General features: G+C 41.8%; 1 protein-coding gene across 2 annotated transcripts; it reads right to left on the bottom strand.

Moving 5' to 3' along the window:
• Positions 1–317: 317 nt before the first annotated feature.
• On the bottom strand, positions 318–16,093 carry SLBP (stem-loop histone mRNA binding protein). Of its 2 annotated transcripts, none has more exons than XM_075571197.1 (8): positions 15,900–16,093; positions 13,717–13,854; positions 13,269–13,376; positions 9,075–9,134; positions 7,625–7,756; positions 5,167–5,316; positions 4,399–4,480; positions 318–3,853 (listed from the first exon to the last, which is right to left on the bottom strand). In XM_075571197.1, exons 1-8 carry the CDS (start codon positions 15,953–15,955, stop codon positions 3,752–3,754), a joined length of 828 nt encoding a protein of 275 aa, XP_075427312.1. In that variant the 5' UTR covers positions 15,956–16,093; the 3' UTR covers positions 318–3,751. The 2 variants fall into 2 exon arrangements, with proteins under 2 accessions (XP_075427312.1, XP_075427313.1); XM_075571198.1 differs by having other exon boundaries at positions 13,720–13,854; positions 15,900–16,085.
• Between the last annotated feature and the right edge of the window lie 1,461 nt (positions 16,094–17,554).

The raw sequence follows: 17,554 nt of genomic DNA, 5'->3' as shown, positions 1-17,554 counted from the left end.
ACCAGTATGTATCCGGGGAACACAAGTTTCTTTAACCCATTAATGCAAACCGAAGAACTTACTAAAATCGTACTCTGCTAAAGCAGTCAACTACATTTTAGACCAGCTCATTTAAGTATATTTGCCAAGAACTATGAATTGTACCCCCTGGTTAACAGCCTCAATATTTTGTATATCCCATTACCAGTCTAATTTACATTTTACCTTGATCAGACTTCAGGCAACATCACATACAGTAATACTCATTAAGCATGCAATATCTGTGACAAATTCATTTCCAAATTATCTTTGCCCGTACAAAATAAAACCGAGAACTGTAAGAATACAAAGATAGCGATCGTTTTATTTAGCAAAGTTATTCATTACAGATCAATTGATTACATTTTAATATGAACCAAGTATACAACCCGCCTGTACAATAACACAAACATTTACAACATTTGTACATAAAGAGCATTACAGATTTAAAAGTCAAGTAAACGATATGCATTAAGTCAGGTCTGTACTTGCAGCATGAGCAAACAAGCCATGTGTAAATAATATTTACAGTTTCAGCTTCCGATCATGTACACACATTAAAAGAAAACCTGCCATCTGAGAGCACTGCAAAACCGGGCATGTCACATCACACAGCATTTCCACTGCAAACTAGTCATACAGCAAATACCAATATACTTCCTGGCAAACCAACAGACTTTAAACACTAAAATGAAACCAGCTCATTAAAACACTGTTTAAAATAAAAAAAAAATTAAAAAAAAAAGGGGGGGGGGGGGGGGGGGGGGGGGAGAGAAATACTCTATTCATGTTTAAGTTTCTTCCTGTATATTGAGAATCTGTTAAGCATGATGCCATGTGCAGTCTTATTGCAGGGTTGCGTGTTTTATCAGGCATACATCCACGTTATGTGTTCAATATGATAAACGCAAACTCGTTATTCTGCTGGTAAACAGATTTGAAAGCTGGAGAAAGATTTCTGCATAATAAAAAAATATAAAATTAGTTTTATCTGAGGCCAGAGTAAATCTGCAGATTTCCTAGATTTTTCACTCGCTCAATTGACTGCTATAAGAACCAGGAACTCCATACAACAAAAGTCTTTGTCCTTTCCCCAATGTTCCTGCCATGACTGGACATTCCTCATCCAAAAAACCTTGCGACAGACCATTGGGAATACACCCCAAGGGTGTCTCAAACCACTGTCCACACCAGGTTTTATTAATGCACTTTTACGTAGGATATTACACCTAATTTGCAAATAAATAGAAAGTTGGGTGGTTGCCCCAGAGCCATGAGGCAGACCCGATTTCTGAGAGGTGTAAGGCCGCGCGAATAGTGCCCGCGACGTCGCCAAAAAACAAATGCATTGCCACCGCATGCGATAAGCGAGACGGCGACAATGCGTTGCGAATTTTGGAAGCTGGCAATATTTGGTTTTTCAAGGGCTGTCGCCTCATGACAGCCCCTGAACCAACCAAATGCCAGTACGCCCACGACACTGGCACAAAGCGAAATATAACTTTCGCTAGCGGCGACGAGTGACATCACCCGCACTATACGTGCGGCCTAAGAACCACTACACCAGAGTTCAGGCATAAAGCACATTTGAATGCTCCATCAGGATACCCATAGCGATGGAACCTTAACTTTAGCACGTTACTGTACCACAGAGAAGAGCTCTGCGCTGCCTGGTAGGCTGGCGTAAGTGAAATTAAGCAGCAGAGGTTGACATGTGATCACTTTACTGCAGGCTTTTAGGTCATACTGAATGCAAAAACAATATTGTAATCAGCCTTGTGGCTCATGTTTTTATTTTAGGGGGCCTGCACCTTAAAGTCCTCTTCCCTTGCGTTTGCCCAATCATAATTACCAAATCTAGACTGGGCTTTAGGAGACAAAACATGCTTTGCCGTTTTAAATAATGCAACCGAGCTGTACATTGGAACTGTTGCGGTATGTAAAATCTTGGTAATCAACTTAAAGAATATGAAGCTATTATCCAAAATAGGAGTCACAACATTAAAGCAGCAAACCCCCAGATCGTCCAATTTTTTTCCTTTAATAGATTCATGGAGGTCAATGCAATACTCCCAATCAACAGGAACACCTGTTGCCAATTTAAACTACAAATATGACCGTCGACAGTAGAAAACCGTTGCGGCATACTATTTTGGTCTGTGGAAGTAAAGCCGACCAAGCAGCCATTTTATTTCCCATAGGGTAAGAAGAAAAAAAAGTAAGTGGTTTCATCAGCCAACAGAATTTAGTCTCCTGTAGAGAATGGTACAATTCAGCACAAGAAACCCAGAGAACAATCAAAACAGTCTGTAGCCACGTTTTTGATGCCACAAACAAGGTTGCAATCATGGAAGTCCGATGGCGCTCTGGTGTCAGACTTGCAGCAACAAAACCGGTAACAAACGGTCAAGGTAAAAAGTAGATCAATACTTTTCGGTCTCTTCTTGCACTTAAGGAGGCCCATGGGTTAATCAGTTTAACAAATAACCATCTTAAACTTGCTGTTAAGGAAATATTTTAATGTTGGGATGCAATGTCTGGCCCACATCCATACTTCTTTTAATGCAATGCCAAGCCACAATAGACCAGATATCCAAAAATCTATAAAGAAGTCTGCATACAAATACAACCACAGCAATCACCACCACCATAAATCCTCTGAAACAGTTAGCATCTCAAGTGTACGGTGGGGTACTTTGTCTGCAGCAGGGGTAGCCAACGCCAGTCCTCAAGGGCCACGAACGGGTCAGGTTTTCAGGATATCCCTGGTTCAGCACAAGTGGATCAGTCGTCGACTGAAGGACTGTCTTCGACTGAACCACTGATTGAAACAACTGTGCTGAAGCAGGGATATCCTGAAAACCTGGCCTGTTGGTGACCCTTGAGGACTGGAGTTGGCCACAACTGGTCTAGAGTGAAGGAACGTTCCAGCCGCCTCTCTGCACCCCATGCCCAGTGTCAGAGGGATACCCCATTTTTCTATCTATAAAAATTAAATAAATGCCCCAATCACACTTATATAGATTATGAAAACGGCAAATATATGGTCTAATTTAACAAAAAATGTTTTTCTTTGTTGCAGTGATCCAAGCTACACCATGAGCAAATGCAAGAAATTGGACTGGACAGTCTTCAGTCTGGTCATTGCCAGAGGTCCAAAAGCCCCTGAGGTTTAACAGTATTCATAACTTCTGGTTACCAAGCGTCAAACTCCAAACAACCAGAGGTAAATGAGCGTGTTTTATATTTTGGTTTGTCACACTAGTTTTGGCAAAGAAGACTTGCCATTGTCACACAAAGGAAATGCCAAAATGACAGTGCAGAAACATTGCAATCTGCAACTTGTTAGACATGTACATTACGACACATTAACACCTTTCAAATACGCAAACCTGACAGACGTTGTGTATGGCTCAGGTTTAGATGCACGTCAGCTGTTCAAGTATCAAGTGTAGGTTTATCACATCCATGTAGTCTTTAGATTACAGGCACCAATATGGTAAGTTACTTAATGCAGTCCAGTTGATGGCTCTAGATCCATATACACCCCCAAAAAGCTATTAATTGTGTACACAGTATCTGTGCTAGAAGCAGGAGGTTGCCCACACAAAGCTTGTGCCAGTGCAAACCGCAGAGTCTAGCTGGAAACGCAGATGTAATTGACATTATGCAGGAGCTTCAGAAGTAGGTTTCTTCCCCCCCTCGCCCCCTCCCGATGTTCAGGTACCGACTGTTAACTAAGCCACTTTGCATCACCGGTTTCATTCAAACATGCTTCCAGATCGAACCCGCCCTTCGACTCAACCCTTCTGACCTTGGTTGGAGTACCTGTATACTAAACACAAAGGAAAATCCAGTGTTAATGGTAACGAGGCAGCTTCCAATCCATCAATATAGTTATCCTGACTAAACAGAAAGAAAACCATTGTCCGATTACCAAAGATAAAACAAGGTGTAATAAAAAAAAGGTAAGGCAAAGATATGTAGATTAGTGTTACTTTTGTACTATGTGCTCTTACACCAAGGGTGGGTAACACCAGTTCTCGTGGGCCCCCCCAACAGGTCGGGGGTTCAGGATATCCATGCGTCAGCACAGATGGCTTAAGCCACCTGTGCTGACGCAAGGATATCCTGAAAACCTGACCCGTTTGGTGGCCCTCAAGGACTGGAGTTACCCAACCCTGTCTTAAGATATTTAGTTTGTGTTTTTGCAGGGTAAATATAAGAGACAACCAAACTGCTTCTTGAAAAGGGAGCTGGAGGTTAGAGATAAATGGACATGCTACCCATATAGTGCAGCATATTCAACTTCAAAACCTTCCCAGGAACGCTCAACAAATAAAAACAAAGGCAAATCACCACCAAGCACTGAACACTTACAAGGTTATCCTGGGAGCTAGATTGAGATTCTGTAGATCCACTGGTCAGAGAGTCAGTCTCCATTTCATCCAGGTCTTTAGTACTGTTAAAGAGACAAGAGACTTCATTGAATGAATCATGGCTTTTGATATATATGAACAGAGAATCCATAGGCCTATACCTTAAATAGCTTGTTACAATGCTCAACATGTTACAAGCAACTACAGACAACTGGAGTCTGGATCGCACACTGTCATTCCCAAAAAACGCTTTTGTGAAGCAACCACGACATTAGTCGTTCCCATTGTTAGTAAGAGCCACATCCCATGTCCTGATTGACTACTTTAGATGTGGGCAGCAAAGCTTGCAGACATACGTTGTAGTCTGAAGTATTTGCAAGGATAACAGATGCAGGGGAATTGATGTCAAGAGGCATTTTTGAAAAGGCTATCTTTTTATATTAAACAAGTTTAAAAACACACCGTATGTCATACAGACTTTGCTAAACTCTCCCTGCCCAACACTTTGCGCACTTAAAACTATGGTTCAGCAGTAGTTTTTAAAATGTATTTATTGTGTTTTAGAATATAAATGTACCTCATTTGAAAATAAATAATCTGCCATTCCAATAGGATCTTAATGACTTATTATAAATCTAGCCTAACAGAGTTTTCTGCAAAACATCCACCCTCATGTTTGCAAAACATTACTTTCCACAGAATCCCACTGCTCCACATAATGCATAAAAACAGGTATTACTAAGCACCCCTAAGGAAGGGACAAACTTACAATGGCTGCACCTCACTCCCTTCTTCCTCTGGAGGGTCCCAAGTATGAAGAGCAATTTTCCAGAGTTTGATTTGCTGGTCCCAAGATCTGCGGCTGTACTTTTTGAACTTATTGGGGGTTCTCGGGTGAGCCCCTTGTTTTCGAAGATTTCTAAAAAAATAAAAAAAAATGTAAAAAAAAAAGAAAATAAAGAGACGCAAGGGAACGAATAAAAACATTTATTTACAATACTACCCATTATGATCCTGTGAAATAAATGTACTGTATGATTAATCAAACATTATCCACACCACACCACTTATACATCTTTGCGAAGAGGAAGGTTTAATAACCAGCAGACTATTATCCAGCTGATCTTTACAGTTATTTGAATGCACCGATAGGGGAATGTTTTGGTACAAAGAACAGCTTTTCAAAATTCATATACTCCAGTTATTGAGGCTACGCATGAACCTCAGGAAGTAATGAATGGGCAAGATAAATAAAAGCAGTGACCGCACGCACAAGTGTGCGCATTTAGTTTAGAAAATGTGGGCCCACAAGAAATATCACAGCATTTGTGCTACTTTTAGTGTGTTCATTAAGGACACTTGCAACAAATATACCAGTTACAGGTTTACTTTCCCCCTCTACTAGTGATTTGATTAAAGCAGTAAATTTAAAAGTAACCATACATTTTTTCCTCTCAAATTATCCAAACCAGAACGCTACAGGATATACTTTGCCTCTTTCATTCAGACCTCACACTATTGTAAAGGCAATTTGAACAAAGAAAACATTGTTCAGGGGCAATATAACTAGAAACAGGGCCTTAAAACTGCCACAGAATGTTAATGCGGTAGTCTGAATATAGACTGGGCTTTCGCCTTTGTTATTCACAGTACGTAAATCCTGAAAACTCAAGAGGTCATGGGTGTGAAGGTGTTAGAAACAGATGTGAATTCCTGACTTTAGCTTAGTAGGCAAAGAGCTGTTTGGCCAGGAAACGTGCAATCTATATATATGTATGTTACGGCTTCGGTTTGAGTTGCAATGTACACATTTTTTTCACTGTTCCAGCTGCCAAATTCCTACATTTTAAGTTGCCATTTCAATTCCATTGCTTATGACTCATTGAATGTTTACCAGTATTTTTCCAGGCTAGCGTATTTGCTTGTAACAGGAGGGGCAATGTTTGTTTTATATGCCTCAAAGTTTAATGATTCCATACTACTAATAATTATATAAAAAATAAAAGCTTGTAGAGGCTCTAAACGGTGTAGGAGAGGACACAGGAAGTATGTGTCCTAAAACAAAATAACCAGGGAACACTTTAGCCTGTATTTCGTTTGAAGACTTATTGGGATGTTCTTGAAGGTAATTGGTACTTTGAGCGTCATCATTCTGCCATATTTGCTGTGAAGAGTTTACAAGGAGTACACACCTCAACAACCAGCACACATTAAGCAAAAACTAAACTTTTATTGCCTTCAAATGATGTAAGTATTTTTGCCTCAGTTAATCATATTCCATCTATTCAGCTAGCATAGTTTACACGCTTAAAATATACACCAAATGTTGAAGTATTTGTTCTTTATGAATTATTCAAGGTCATGCACATAAATTACTTATTTCGGGTATTTGTAATCTGCACGGCAATGGCACAAATCTTACTAAAATCGGTGTGGGGTATGGTCAAGGCAAGACTCTTATTTTCAGAAACAAGAATGTCAGCAACTGAATCTCACACACCGACGTATCCATTTGAGAAATCCTATGTATTAACATTTTGCTAGGTATTTTAAAAAGGTTGCCTTAAGTGAAAAGGATGTAACCACACGCTACATTCTGCAACTTTGTTGTAGCATTACCTCTTCCGTTAAAAATGAGCCCCAGCGTGCAGATGGCAAACCGCACGCAATTAATGGAACTATATTTGGGATATAAAACATTATGGCACGGTAAGGCTGTAAAAAGAATACATGGATGACAGCTTCTGCAAGTCCATACAAGTTAAGTGACTGAACAGTAAAGGTGCAGTCCCACATAGCAGGCCAAAAAGACTCTGGAAAAGAAAGTAACCATTTAATGGTCTTCCTGAAACTAGTCTAACCATACCAAAAGCAAGGAATTGCTTTGTGGGGATGGGTTGTGTGTGACCAAAGCTTTGAATAACAAAGTAATATCAGAAGGGAGCAGCCAGTGTACATCAAATGCCATTCACATCATCTCACCAACTTCTACAAACTAGAAATAATGTAAAGTGTCAATAACCCAGATTGAAGCTCTTAAATATATCTGCCATTAATACACTGCGGCACTAGGAAGGATTACTCCCACAAACCTGAGTTTTTGCATAAAAAGACTTTCAAAGGTTTTAAAAGTATGTTATCTTTCTGTAGAAAGATGTTATCCTTGATAACTACACCCAATATTAACACAGAAGTATATATATATATATAAAAAAAAAAAGTTATACCGTGGTACCGCCTGACTGTATCGATCATAAGCTATTGTATTCTTTCCGTAGTCTATCTGCTTCTGTCTCCTCATGAGAACAACAGAGTCCGTTTCCAGCTCTCCTTGTGTAGAAGAATCTTTTGAATCAGAACTGGAAGGGAAAACATTTGCCCGTGAGAAACCAAATTCATGTTTAAATTGAAAACGAACTAGCCTCAAGAAATGTTCACTTCAATTAATAATTTACAAACAAATCCCTGCAAGCTCTAACCCCAGCACATCAATTTTGGGGGCCAAAAGGAGTGCTAATGGGCATGACCAAAAAGTTTAACTAAATGGCCCTTTCTTATGAGAATGCAAACATTCAAGTATTTAAATATACATTTGTTGTCATATTGTATGTAGCATTGGGTATTTTTGTCTTTGTTGTATACAAGAAATTATAGAATTCGTGAAACCATTAATGCTGGAGGACAAAAATTACAATTAACAGCATTTCAAAGCAAGGGTGACGTAAATTTTTTTTTTTTTTTTAAATCTCATCTGCCAAGTTCAGCAGAATGTTAATGACTTTTCCATGTGGGGAAATTCAGATTACACTATACATAGAGTTGAAAAAATTGGAACAGCAGGAACCCAGAAAAAGCACCGATCAACTCACCAGAGGTAGCAAAAAATAAAAAAGGTTTATTGAATTACATTGTTAAAAACAAAAAACAAACTAACATAAAAAACAAAATCTCCTACATGTTTCAGACTCTCCAGCCCTTTTCTCAAGGAGTATTTTTTTTTTTATGTTAGTTTGTTTTTTGTTTTTAACAATGTAATTCAATAAACCTTTTTTATTTTTTGCTACCTCTGGTGAGTTGATCGATGCTTTTTCTGGGTTCCTGCTGTTCCACCAATTTTTTCAACTATACTGCCCCACGATTGGAGTGATGCACTTCCGCAGCGCAGGTCCGGCAATTCGCTACACCTCATGGGAGAACGCCGAGAGGAGACGGGCACCTCCATGTGAGCAGCCTAAAGTTTTTCCCGGACGGTCTGAGGCTTCGGTATCACCATAGCATAGCTTCAGCACGTGGGATCCTACAAGGCTTTATCATAAGGACACAGGTATTTACCTCAATATCTTTGGACATTAAGGGATGCAGAAGCTAGGACCGAGATATTTATGCTAATGCGTTACTAAGGGTTCGGTTCAAGGCTGGCTCTAGTTTCTCTAGCTACTCTCTTATTGGGTCCATCCTTCCCTGTCAGTTCAGTCCTTCATTGTACACAATAGGCAAAGTTATTTGCCCAAGAACTTATAACCTGATTTGCTGCGGATTTAGAATCATCTTTTGGACTTCATATATGTCATATACTTTTCATTTTTGGGTCTCTCAGATCATTTCTCAGTCTCTGTATCGCTATTTTTGGAGCTGGGAGTAGTTACCTATACAAGATTACACTATACATAGAGTTACCTTCCAGAGGAGGATCTCCTTTCTCTTCCAAAATCATTAATCAGAAGTTTCCTTTTGTATCTGAAATACATATGTACAAACATTTTGACCACAATCCATAAAAAGCATCTTATAAAAACAAAAAAACAGTCAGACATCTGGTAAATGTTAAGCAAATCAAAAATCAAGTCATTTACATTTTTTATGTGTTATAATGCAACAGGATTTGTTTCTATAGCAACCGTTTACAAAGTCACATCCCCTTCTGCTTCCGAGACAGGTCCTGGCACACCCCTTTTTGAGCCCTGCCCGCTCTCTAGCAGTGCAACAATTGTATCTAGTGACTGCCTGGTTACATGATCTTCCCCACAGAACTTTGCATCTTTGGTTTTCTTCTGCTACACTGAGCCACTTAAGTGAACCCCCGATCCGAATCTTCACCAATCGATCACAGTAGAACGGATCGATCGGCAACTTAGCTAATTATTTCTCATTGTGTGGATTGTAATGATGCACATATTAAAGGGAAAAAATTAAATGACTACCAACGATAATTATTCTCCACATGTGGTAGAGCTAAATTAGGCTTCAGCTCTGGATTTTTGTCTTAAGCAGCTTCCTGTTTCTATAACTGCTCCAACAGTTGTAAAGGATCTAGAAACTATGCTAGTCTAGCTACATCAGTGTCATCCACATTTTTGCTAGACATGCTATGTATCGCAGTGTGCTCTGGTTTCAGCCCTTCACTGGGTTGAACAGTTTCACTCCCCCTTCCTCCCCCCAAACTGTAGTCAAGCCATCAGGTTTAAATGATAACTATTTATATAGCGCTTTTCTACTAATTGGACTGAAAGCAATTCACTGCTACAAAAAGGGAAGAGGAAAACATTTAAGGTTATAAAAAAAAACGGGGAAAAAATACAGGATGGGACGATACTGTGACTATTAAATGTACAGGTTGTGGTTCATTAATTAAATGCCAGGGTAAACAGGTAGCCTTGTGTTATAGCTTTCCAGAGAAGGGGCCTTTCTAAGGGCTCGTCCAGGGTGGTGCTGAGCGGACGCGCACGCTAGACACGTTGCAACAATGCACGTGGCCTGCGTGAGCGGGCGGGCACGCCTGTGCGGCGCTCAGCCACTTACCGAGCGAGCAAATTTGAAGCAAGTGTCACGTGAGCGGATCGCCCAATGAGGGCGAACCAGCTCCGTGACGTAGAGGCTGCGCCCCCAGACAGCCAGGAAAAGCACGGCTGAGCAGGGCGCAGCGCCGGAGCGCGCCTCTACCCACCCTGGACGAGGCCTAACAGTACGTGGCAGATTGTTCCAAAGAGTGGTAGCAATGTGACTAGAAACTCGGGCCCCAAAAGAAGTAAAGGAGATTCTGGGAACTGTTAGAAGTCCTTCATCTGCAGATCGAAGTGAGTGTAGGGAACTAGAAGCTCTTTCAGATAACTGGTACCCTGGTCATGTGCTTTTTCCCCCAAGCATTTTTATTAGGCATTTGTATGGTTAACAAACATTGTAGATTACATATTGCCTAATACAAAGATAATTTATGAAGGATAAGATAGGAAAAAATATCACCTGATTGGGCGAGGCCCCTGGGCCACCTTGTGGCCCTAATAGAGAGGCTAGAAAAATAGGAGACGGGGGAAGGATGGAGAAAAAAAAAAGGGGGGGGGGGGGAGAAAGAGTTGACCCCCCCCCCCCCCCCCCCCAGCCGCCGAGAACCAAGACCCACCAGTTTGGTTTAGTTTCAGGGGGGGGGGGGGGGGGGGATATCTAATCATCTAGATCCAGATCTCTCTATCACCCGGCAGAGGCCAACTTTGAATTTCACCTATTTAATCAGCCAGGGCTCCCAGATTTTATAGAAGGCTTCTGTAGATTGTTTGAGGAAAGCAGTTAGCTTTTCCATATACATTGCCTCGTTAATCCTCTTTTTTTAACATTTGCTTAGAGGGGGAGATACTTTATTCCAGGAGGCCGCAATTGCACATCTCGCCGCTGTGAGAATGAAGGAGATTAATTTCCTCACTGGTCCTGGTCATGTGCTTTTAATGTCAAGACAATGTTAAATTTACAGGCAGCCAGTGCAGATAGCCCACTGCAGATAGGATATATTCATGCTCCTGTAGCACTTCAGTACGGAGGAAATTCACGCAATTTTATTTACAGTAAAACATCCAAACACATTGTGTTGTGTTCAAAACACTAAAAATGAATTCTCCAATCACACGGAGCGTCTCACTGCAGATAACACATTATGTGCGATTCTCGATAAAAAATAATTCTCCCGTTCTGTGAAACTTCTGTAACATGCATCAGTATAGTGAGATTTTATGGTAACATTTATTTACAGCAAGGCAAAATTCAATCCAAAACATTCAATACACCAAAGACATTTTCCCATTCGGCAGATCTAACATACCGCGGTATATTGTATCGATGCTCATCTAACATCTGTATGGTGGGATTTTACTGTCTAATGTTCTTTACAACATACTGGACACCTAACAAGCTCCTATTAAACCCCCAAAATACCCACAACATATATATAAGCATATGAGTATCAGAGGAGTGCTACTGAGCATGGCAATATGCATTAAAACCAGAGACATAACATAAAACACAGACAAAGCTCAGTTTTTAGCACATCTAGTGAGACTCATACACGGTACAGTGCCTAAATATATATGAATAAATATCTAATAAGTAAATGGTCTTTTAGTTTGACATTTTTGGCCAAAATTGTTGTAAGCCCCTGAGCCAACGCCAAGGCAGACCACATATCAGGGGTCCCTAACGCTAATAACCCATTAGCGTTAGGGACCCCTGATATGTGGTCTGCCTTGGCGTTGGCTCAGGGGCTTACAACAATTTTGGCCAAAAATGTCAAACTAAAAGACCATTTACTTATTAGATATTTATTCATATATATTTAGGCACTGTACCGTGTATGAGTCTCACTAGATGTGCTAAAAACTGAGCTTTGTCTGTGTTTTATGTTATGTCTCTGGTTTTAATGTTCTTTACAGTAAGGCTAAAATCTACCAAAAATACAGCATCGTGCCATTATTAAATAAATACTTATTTACAGTGTATGGAAAGAGCACATAATGCTGTGCTGGGCTGATATATTTTTTTAGTTACAGTAAAACAAAGTAAAATCACCCCATACTTATGTTAGAGGACATATAAAAAATATCTGTAGTAAGAAAAGTTAAATGGGAGAATTTTTCTTTATAGTGTTTTACAAAACCAGCACAATGCGCTTCAATGTGTTTTTGGCAGGTATTTGGTTTACTGTAAAAAAAGCATTGTACAGTAACACCGCACAATACTGATATATATTAAAGAGCACGGATACATCAGAACTGAAGTGCGAAAAGTTCAGTGGAATAGAATTGTTACAGGTTTTTAAAACCGCACATAATGCAGAATAATGTGCCTTCTCTGTGATATTTTGCCTCTATAAAAAGAAAATCTACAGTAATATCTCACCATACTGATACATGTTTTCTATGAGATGGGCTGCATCATATCTAGTGAGAAAACTTCTGTGGAAAGGGTTTCTTAATACGGTTTGTTACTTAACCAGCTACATTGAAATATGACGAAATCACCTTGTGCCGAGGGGGAAGATGAGTCAGCGGGCACTACGATGCAGGAACATGCATCGTAGTGCCCGCTGACTCATCTTCCCCCTCGGCACAAGGTGATTTCGTTCTACTTCCATTCAGCTGGAGCACACAGACCCGGCTACACATAAGGATATATGTGAGTACTTTCATGCTTCAAAGTGAGCTGCCCCATCACCACTGGTTTATTGTGTTCTTGGTGTATATTAGAGGTTTGGGGGGGTCCCAGGATATCCCCCATACAACTCTCTTTACCCTTGCTTAACCGTGGTTCATCTAGGGGTTAATGCCCAAGCTCCAAGCATGCACCAAGGATATCATGTGTGCCGGTTTGCAGTGAATTTAACAATATTATTTTCTTTGAACTAATGGGTATATGCTCTGTAGCACTAGTTACATTTGGGGTCCCAACCTCAATATCCTCTACTTACATTGAAATATGGTCCGATACCTATACCAACCTCTCAGGACAGCCGCCCCCCTAATTATTGTAACCATTTAAAATTAAATCAAACATAACAATTCTCTCAGACATTAAAAAGTATATGATGGGATCCCTGAGTTCAGGACATACCTTGCCAAGTCCTTGTTAACAGTTTCCTTTAGTAGTTCTTCCTCCTCTACTGCAGTTCCCCAGTCCGCACATCTTGACACTGGCTTGTGGCTTTCTGGTGTAGTAAAGCTGGAAGAAAGGAGGACCCGAAATGTCAGAATAGAACATGCGGAAAACTGTGAAGTTATGCGCTCCATCTTTCTTTTTAATGGAAAGTGCAGGAATACCCCAATACTCAGGGGTGAGTTTGTTCGCACGGGCAGGTGCCACCTTGAGGCCGAGGCAGGAGGCAGGAGACAGAATAACATGACCGTGTCCACTTTGTCAACCAGGGACTTCTGTTACCTGCCCCGGTATACCAACAGATTGAATTCCTTTTCAAGCTAGATTCTCCATCAAGAGTCACCATATAAAAATAGGCTCTTTCGCAATGTGCGTCTATAGCGCACGGAAACCCTATACGTACAACTACCTGTCCGATCGTTTGTCAGCTTCGCTGTGAGGTTTCTCTTCATCAAACACTGTCGAGTCGGTGTCATCGTAATTCCTCAGCTTCCCATCTGACCGACGCTTCCTCCCTTGAGACCAGCGAGACGGAGGTTGAGATCTATAAAAAAAAAAAAAAAACAGAAAAAAAAAACGATAAACATCTAAACACGCTTCAGGTGAAACCTTACAACAGATCCAACAATTGTGTTTCTGCTTTATGGACTAGTGTTACAATCCAGCAATTAAAGCAGCAGTTCAAGCAATATCCTACATGTGTTTTTTAATAAATCAGTTCTGTACTGAGAAAATACTTGTAGCATTTAAGAAAAATACAAAAATGTATTAAAAACATTTTTTAATGTTTCTAATGTAGGAATCAATTCCAAAGTGACAGCCCCCTTCCCCTTCTGAGACAGGCTCTGGCCCTTGAGCCCTGCCCTCTAGCAGTGCACCAACTGTATCTAGTAACTGCCCAGTCACATAATATTGCTGGACTACATTGCCCATAAGGCCGAGTCCATAGAAGGACAGGCCGCACTGAGCCGTGCGGACGCTCCGCACTGAGCCCCTGCATCCTCAATGAGGATGACTTGAGAGGGGGCTCACGCGAGCGTCCGCAGGCGTGCTGAGGCGCTGGAGTTTTCAGCCGACAGCCAAGCTGTTTTTCAGCGCGCTGTTAGCTGAAAACATCCAATCAGCGTGGAGCTGCGTCAACATCACGGCGCCGTGACGTCAACGCGTCGCGGGCGATTGGCCCAGTGACGTCACTGCCCCGCCTCCCTCAGTCTCCCCCTGCCTCCGATCGCACCCGCTGGCTCGCCTGCATGGGCATGAAATCGCGCAGATTTCAGCAGGCGAGTCTCAGCGTCAGCGCGGCTCAACCCTCTATGGCCCCAGCCTAAGGCTGAATTAAATAAACAGGAGCAAAGCGATTGATTACAGAACAGATGGATCTGCAGCTTAGCTAATTACTTGTTAGTGTGTAGATTGTATTGATGCACATATTGAATGGGGAAATATATATATATATATTTTTTTAAACGGCAGCTTAAACATCAAATGTATAACGTGCCAGCTCTTGGCTCCATCTTTCTATCCTTGCCCAGTTGTCCTAAGTAGAACAGTTGCATCAGTTTTGCAGATAACCCATACATCTGTGTTTGATCAATGTCAATATTTAACATGCCAGTGTCAAGTAAAAACATCAGATTTTACGAGTGGCTCCATTTTATTTTATGTTATATAAAAAAAAATGCACATCTAGCAGTCTGCCTTAAAAAGTGCGCATCCTTCTTGGGAACCCTCATGGCACCATGGTGTATGTCTTTGTCATGACTTCCCCACACAAAATACACAAGGCACGGGTATATAGAAAGCACCAGAATATAGTCCGTGATTTGTCCCCAACAGGGCTGCCCCCTGCAGTCAGGCCCGGGAAGACAAAGCACGTGACCTAGCCTACCCCCAAGGGGCGCTGCACGTGTTAACCCATCCGCTGCCAGTACGTTCGGTGGTAAATACCCTTCCCCCCCCCGAGCCACGCTGCTCTCATCGCGAATTAGTACCGCCCACCTCCGGGTGTAAGAGATTCGCCGGGGGGGCGGCGCTGACAGGAGGCGGGAGATATCTGAGGGGAATTGGCGCCAAATGTGAGCACAGGTGGCGGGAGTGGTTGCCCCCTTGACGAACAGGGCCACGGTGACGGGGTGTAGCTTTATCAGCATGTACCCAAACTGCCTTCAATTATAGTTATCTCCCAACACCATTTACAGTGGGGGAATATTATCCTGCAAAATAAGGCATGGGTCCAGGAAACCCCTGTCCACCCCCGTGTGAAAATAACGCGGCCTGTGTCACCCCCTTCTCCTATGGTATTAATCTCCCCAGCTCCTGTGTGCTGCTAACCCGCTCACCCTCTCCCCGCCAGGCAGCTGCTGCTCTGGTATTAATGTGTGAAGCGTCTTGCAGCCTCAATAAATCCTGCAAGAATTACACCACTTGAGTCTGAAATGCAATATGGATGACTACTAACTCTGCATGACAAATACCAGAAGCAACACTAGCAGTGCGAGGAGAGAGACCCCGGATTCACCGGGCTCACACTGCTCGCTATCCAACAAACAAGCTGCAAGGCGCTACAGTAATCCCTCCTGTGTGACCTACCTACAACTCTGCTCTCCGCTCCTGTTGTTGTTATTATTATTCCATTTATAGGCCATGGCTGCTGCGCTCCCCACTGACACGTCCGTCCCGTTCGGCTCTGCGCCCCCGTCTGAGCGAAGCGCGCCACCGACATCGAAGCTTTGTATACCCCTTCCTGGCGCCGGACTATACCACAACGGGGACGAGAAGGGGGGAGGGAAAGCAAACCACCCCTCCGGAAGCAGGGGCTGCTCTCACCATTAAAGCAACAACATAGGGTTGAACATAGGGAAGGAAAAAAGAACCTGTTGCGTTTGCTTCCGTCTTCCCACCCTGCCCTGGAGATGCACAATGGACTATTCCCAGAACGCTGAGAGGAGGTGGATTGTGATTGGTGGGATGTGGTTAGAACGCGCAGGGCTCTGATAGATATGCAGCTGTCCAATGTAAAGGCGCATATACATACAGTATGTGCTGTGTGTGTGTGTGTGTGTGTGTGTGATACTCATTCCCGCCAAACTCAACCGCCTCACATGGGGGTTTGGCGCGAAAACACAACCGGAAATTAGTTTTAAAAATAATAATATGGGGCGGTGTATTCTCAATTAATAATGTATTACATAGCTGTATTCCCAATTAATAGTTGGGCATTTGACAGTAGTTATGCCTTTAGTCTGTCACACATGCTGCCGAAATAATAATAATAATAAACCTATACAGTTCTAATAATACGTTTTTTTTTTTGTGAATACAGACTTTTTTGCTTAATAGTTTTAATGATGTGTTTAGGAACATACTAACAGTTATTTTTTAACTAAATGCGATTACAAATTACTTGATTGCCATTATTATTTTTCTTTTTACAAAGTATAACTTGACATGTAAGAAAAGAACGGATACTTTTGTTTCTGGTTTATTAACTCAATCATTCATATTAATTCATAATAAAAAAAAAATCGAGTGCTAATGGTTATTAATCTTTTAACATCCGTTTGGTAAATAAATTAACTGTTATCAAAGCCAGTGATAATGTGGAAAACAAAACTAACTTGCCCGAGGCCCATAATATAGTACGCGTGCCGCACACTTTGTGTGTATGCTGTGAGCGACACAGTGATGGTGTGTGTGTGTGTCACAGTGATGTAGTGTGTGTATGCTGTGAGCGACACAGTGATGGTGTGTGTGTCACAGTGATGTAGTGTGTGTATGCTGTGAGCGACACAGTGATGGTGTGTGTGTGTGTGTCACAGTGATGTAGTGTGTGTGTGTGTCACAGTGATGTGTGTGTGTGTCACAGTGATGTGTGTGTGTGTCACAGTGGTGTGTGTGTGTGTCACAGTGATGTGTGTGTCACAGTGATGTGTGTGTGTGTGTTAGTTATAAATACGTTTATAATAAATAAATACGTTGGTAAGAATAAATTATTTATTGTACATACACACATACATTTCAGCGGCGCGAAATCTTTATTTTCCCCGTCTTCTCCCCTGTCGGCCGGCTCCACGCTCACTCCCGTGCGAGCAGTCTTATTATAGGAAGCCTGACTAACCACAGCCAACTATAACTGCCCCGGGCACACACGTGCCTCCCTTCTATTCTCTGTCTCCGTGCCTCCCTTCTATTCTCTGTCTCCGTGCCTCCCTTCTTTTCTCTCTGTCTCCGTGCCTCCCTTCTTT

This window comes from Ascaphus truei, chromosome 1 (assembly GCF_040206685.1).
Source record: "Ascaphus truei isolate aAscTru1 chromosome 1, aAscTru1.hap1, whole genome shotgun sequence".
NCBI lineage: Eukaryota > Metazoa > Chordata > Amphibia > Anura > Ascaphidae > Ascaphus > Ascaphus truei.
Note: the sequence above shows the minus strand (reverse complement) of the source record. Positions and strands in the feature narration are given on the sequence as shown.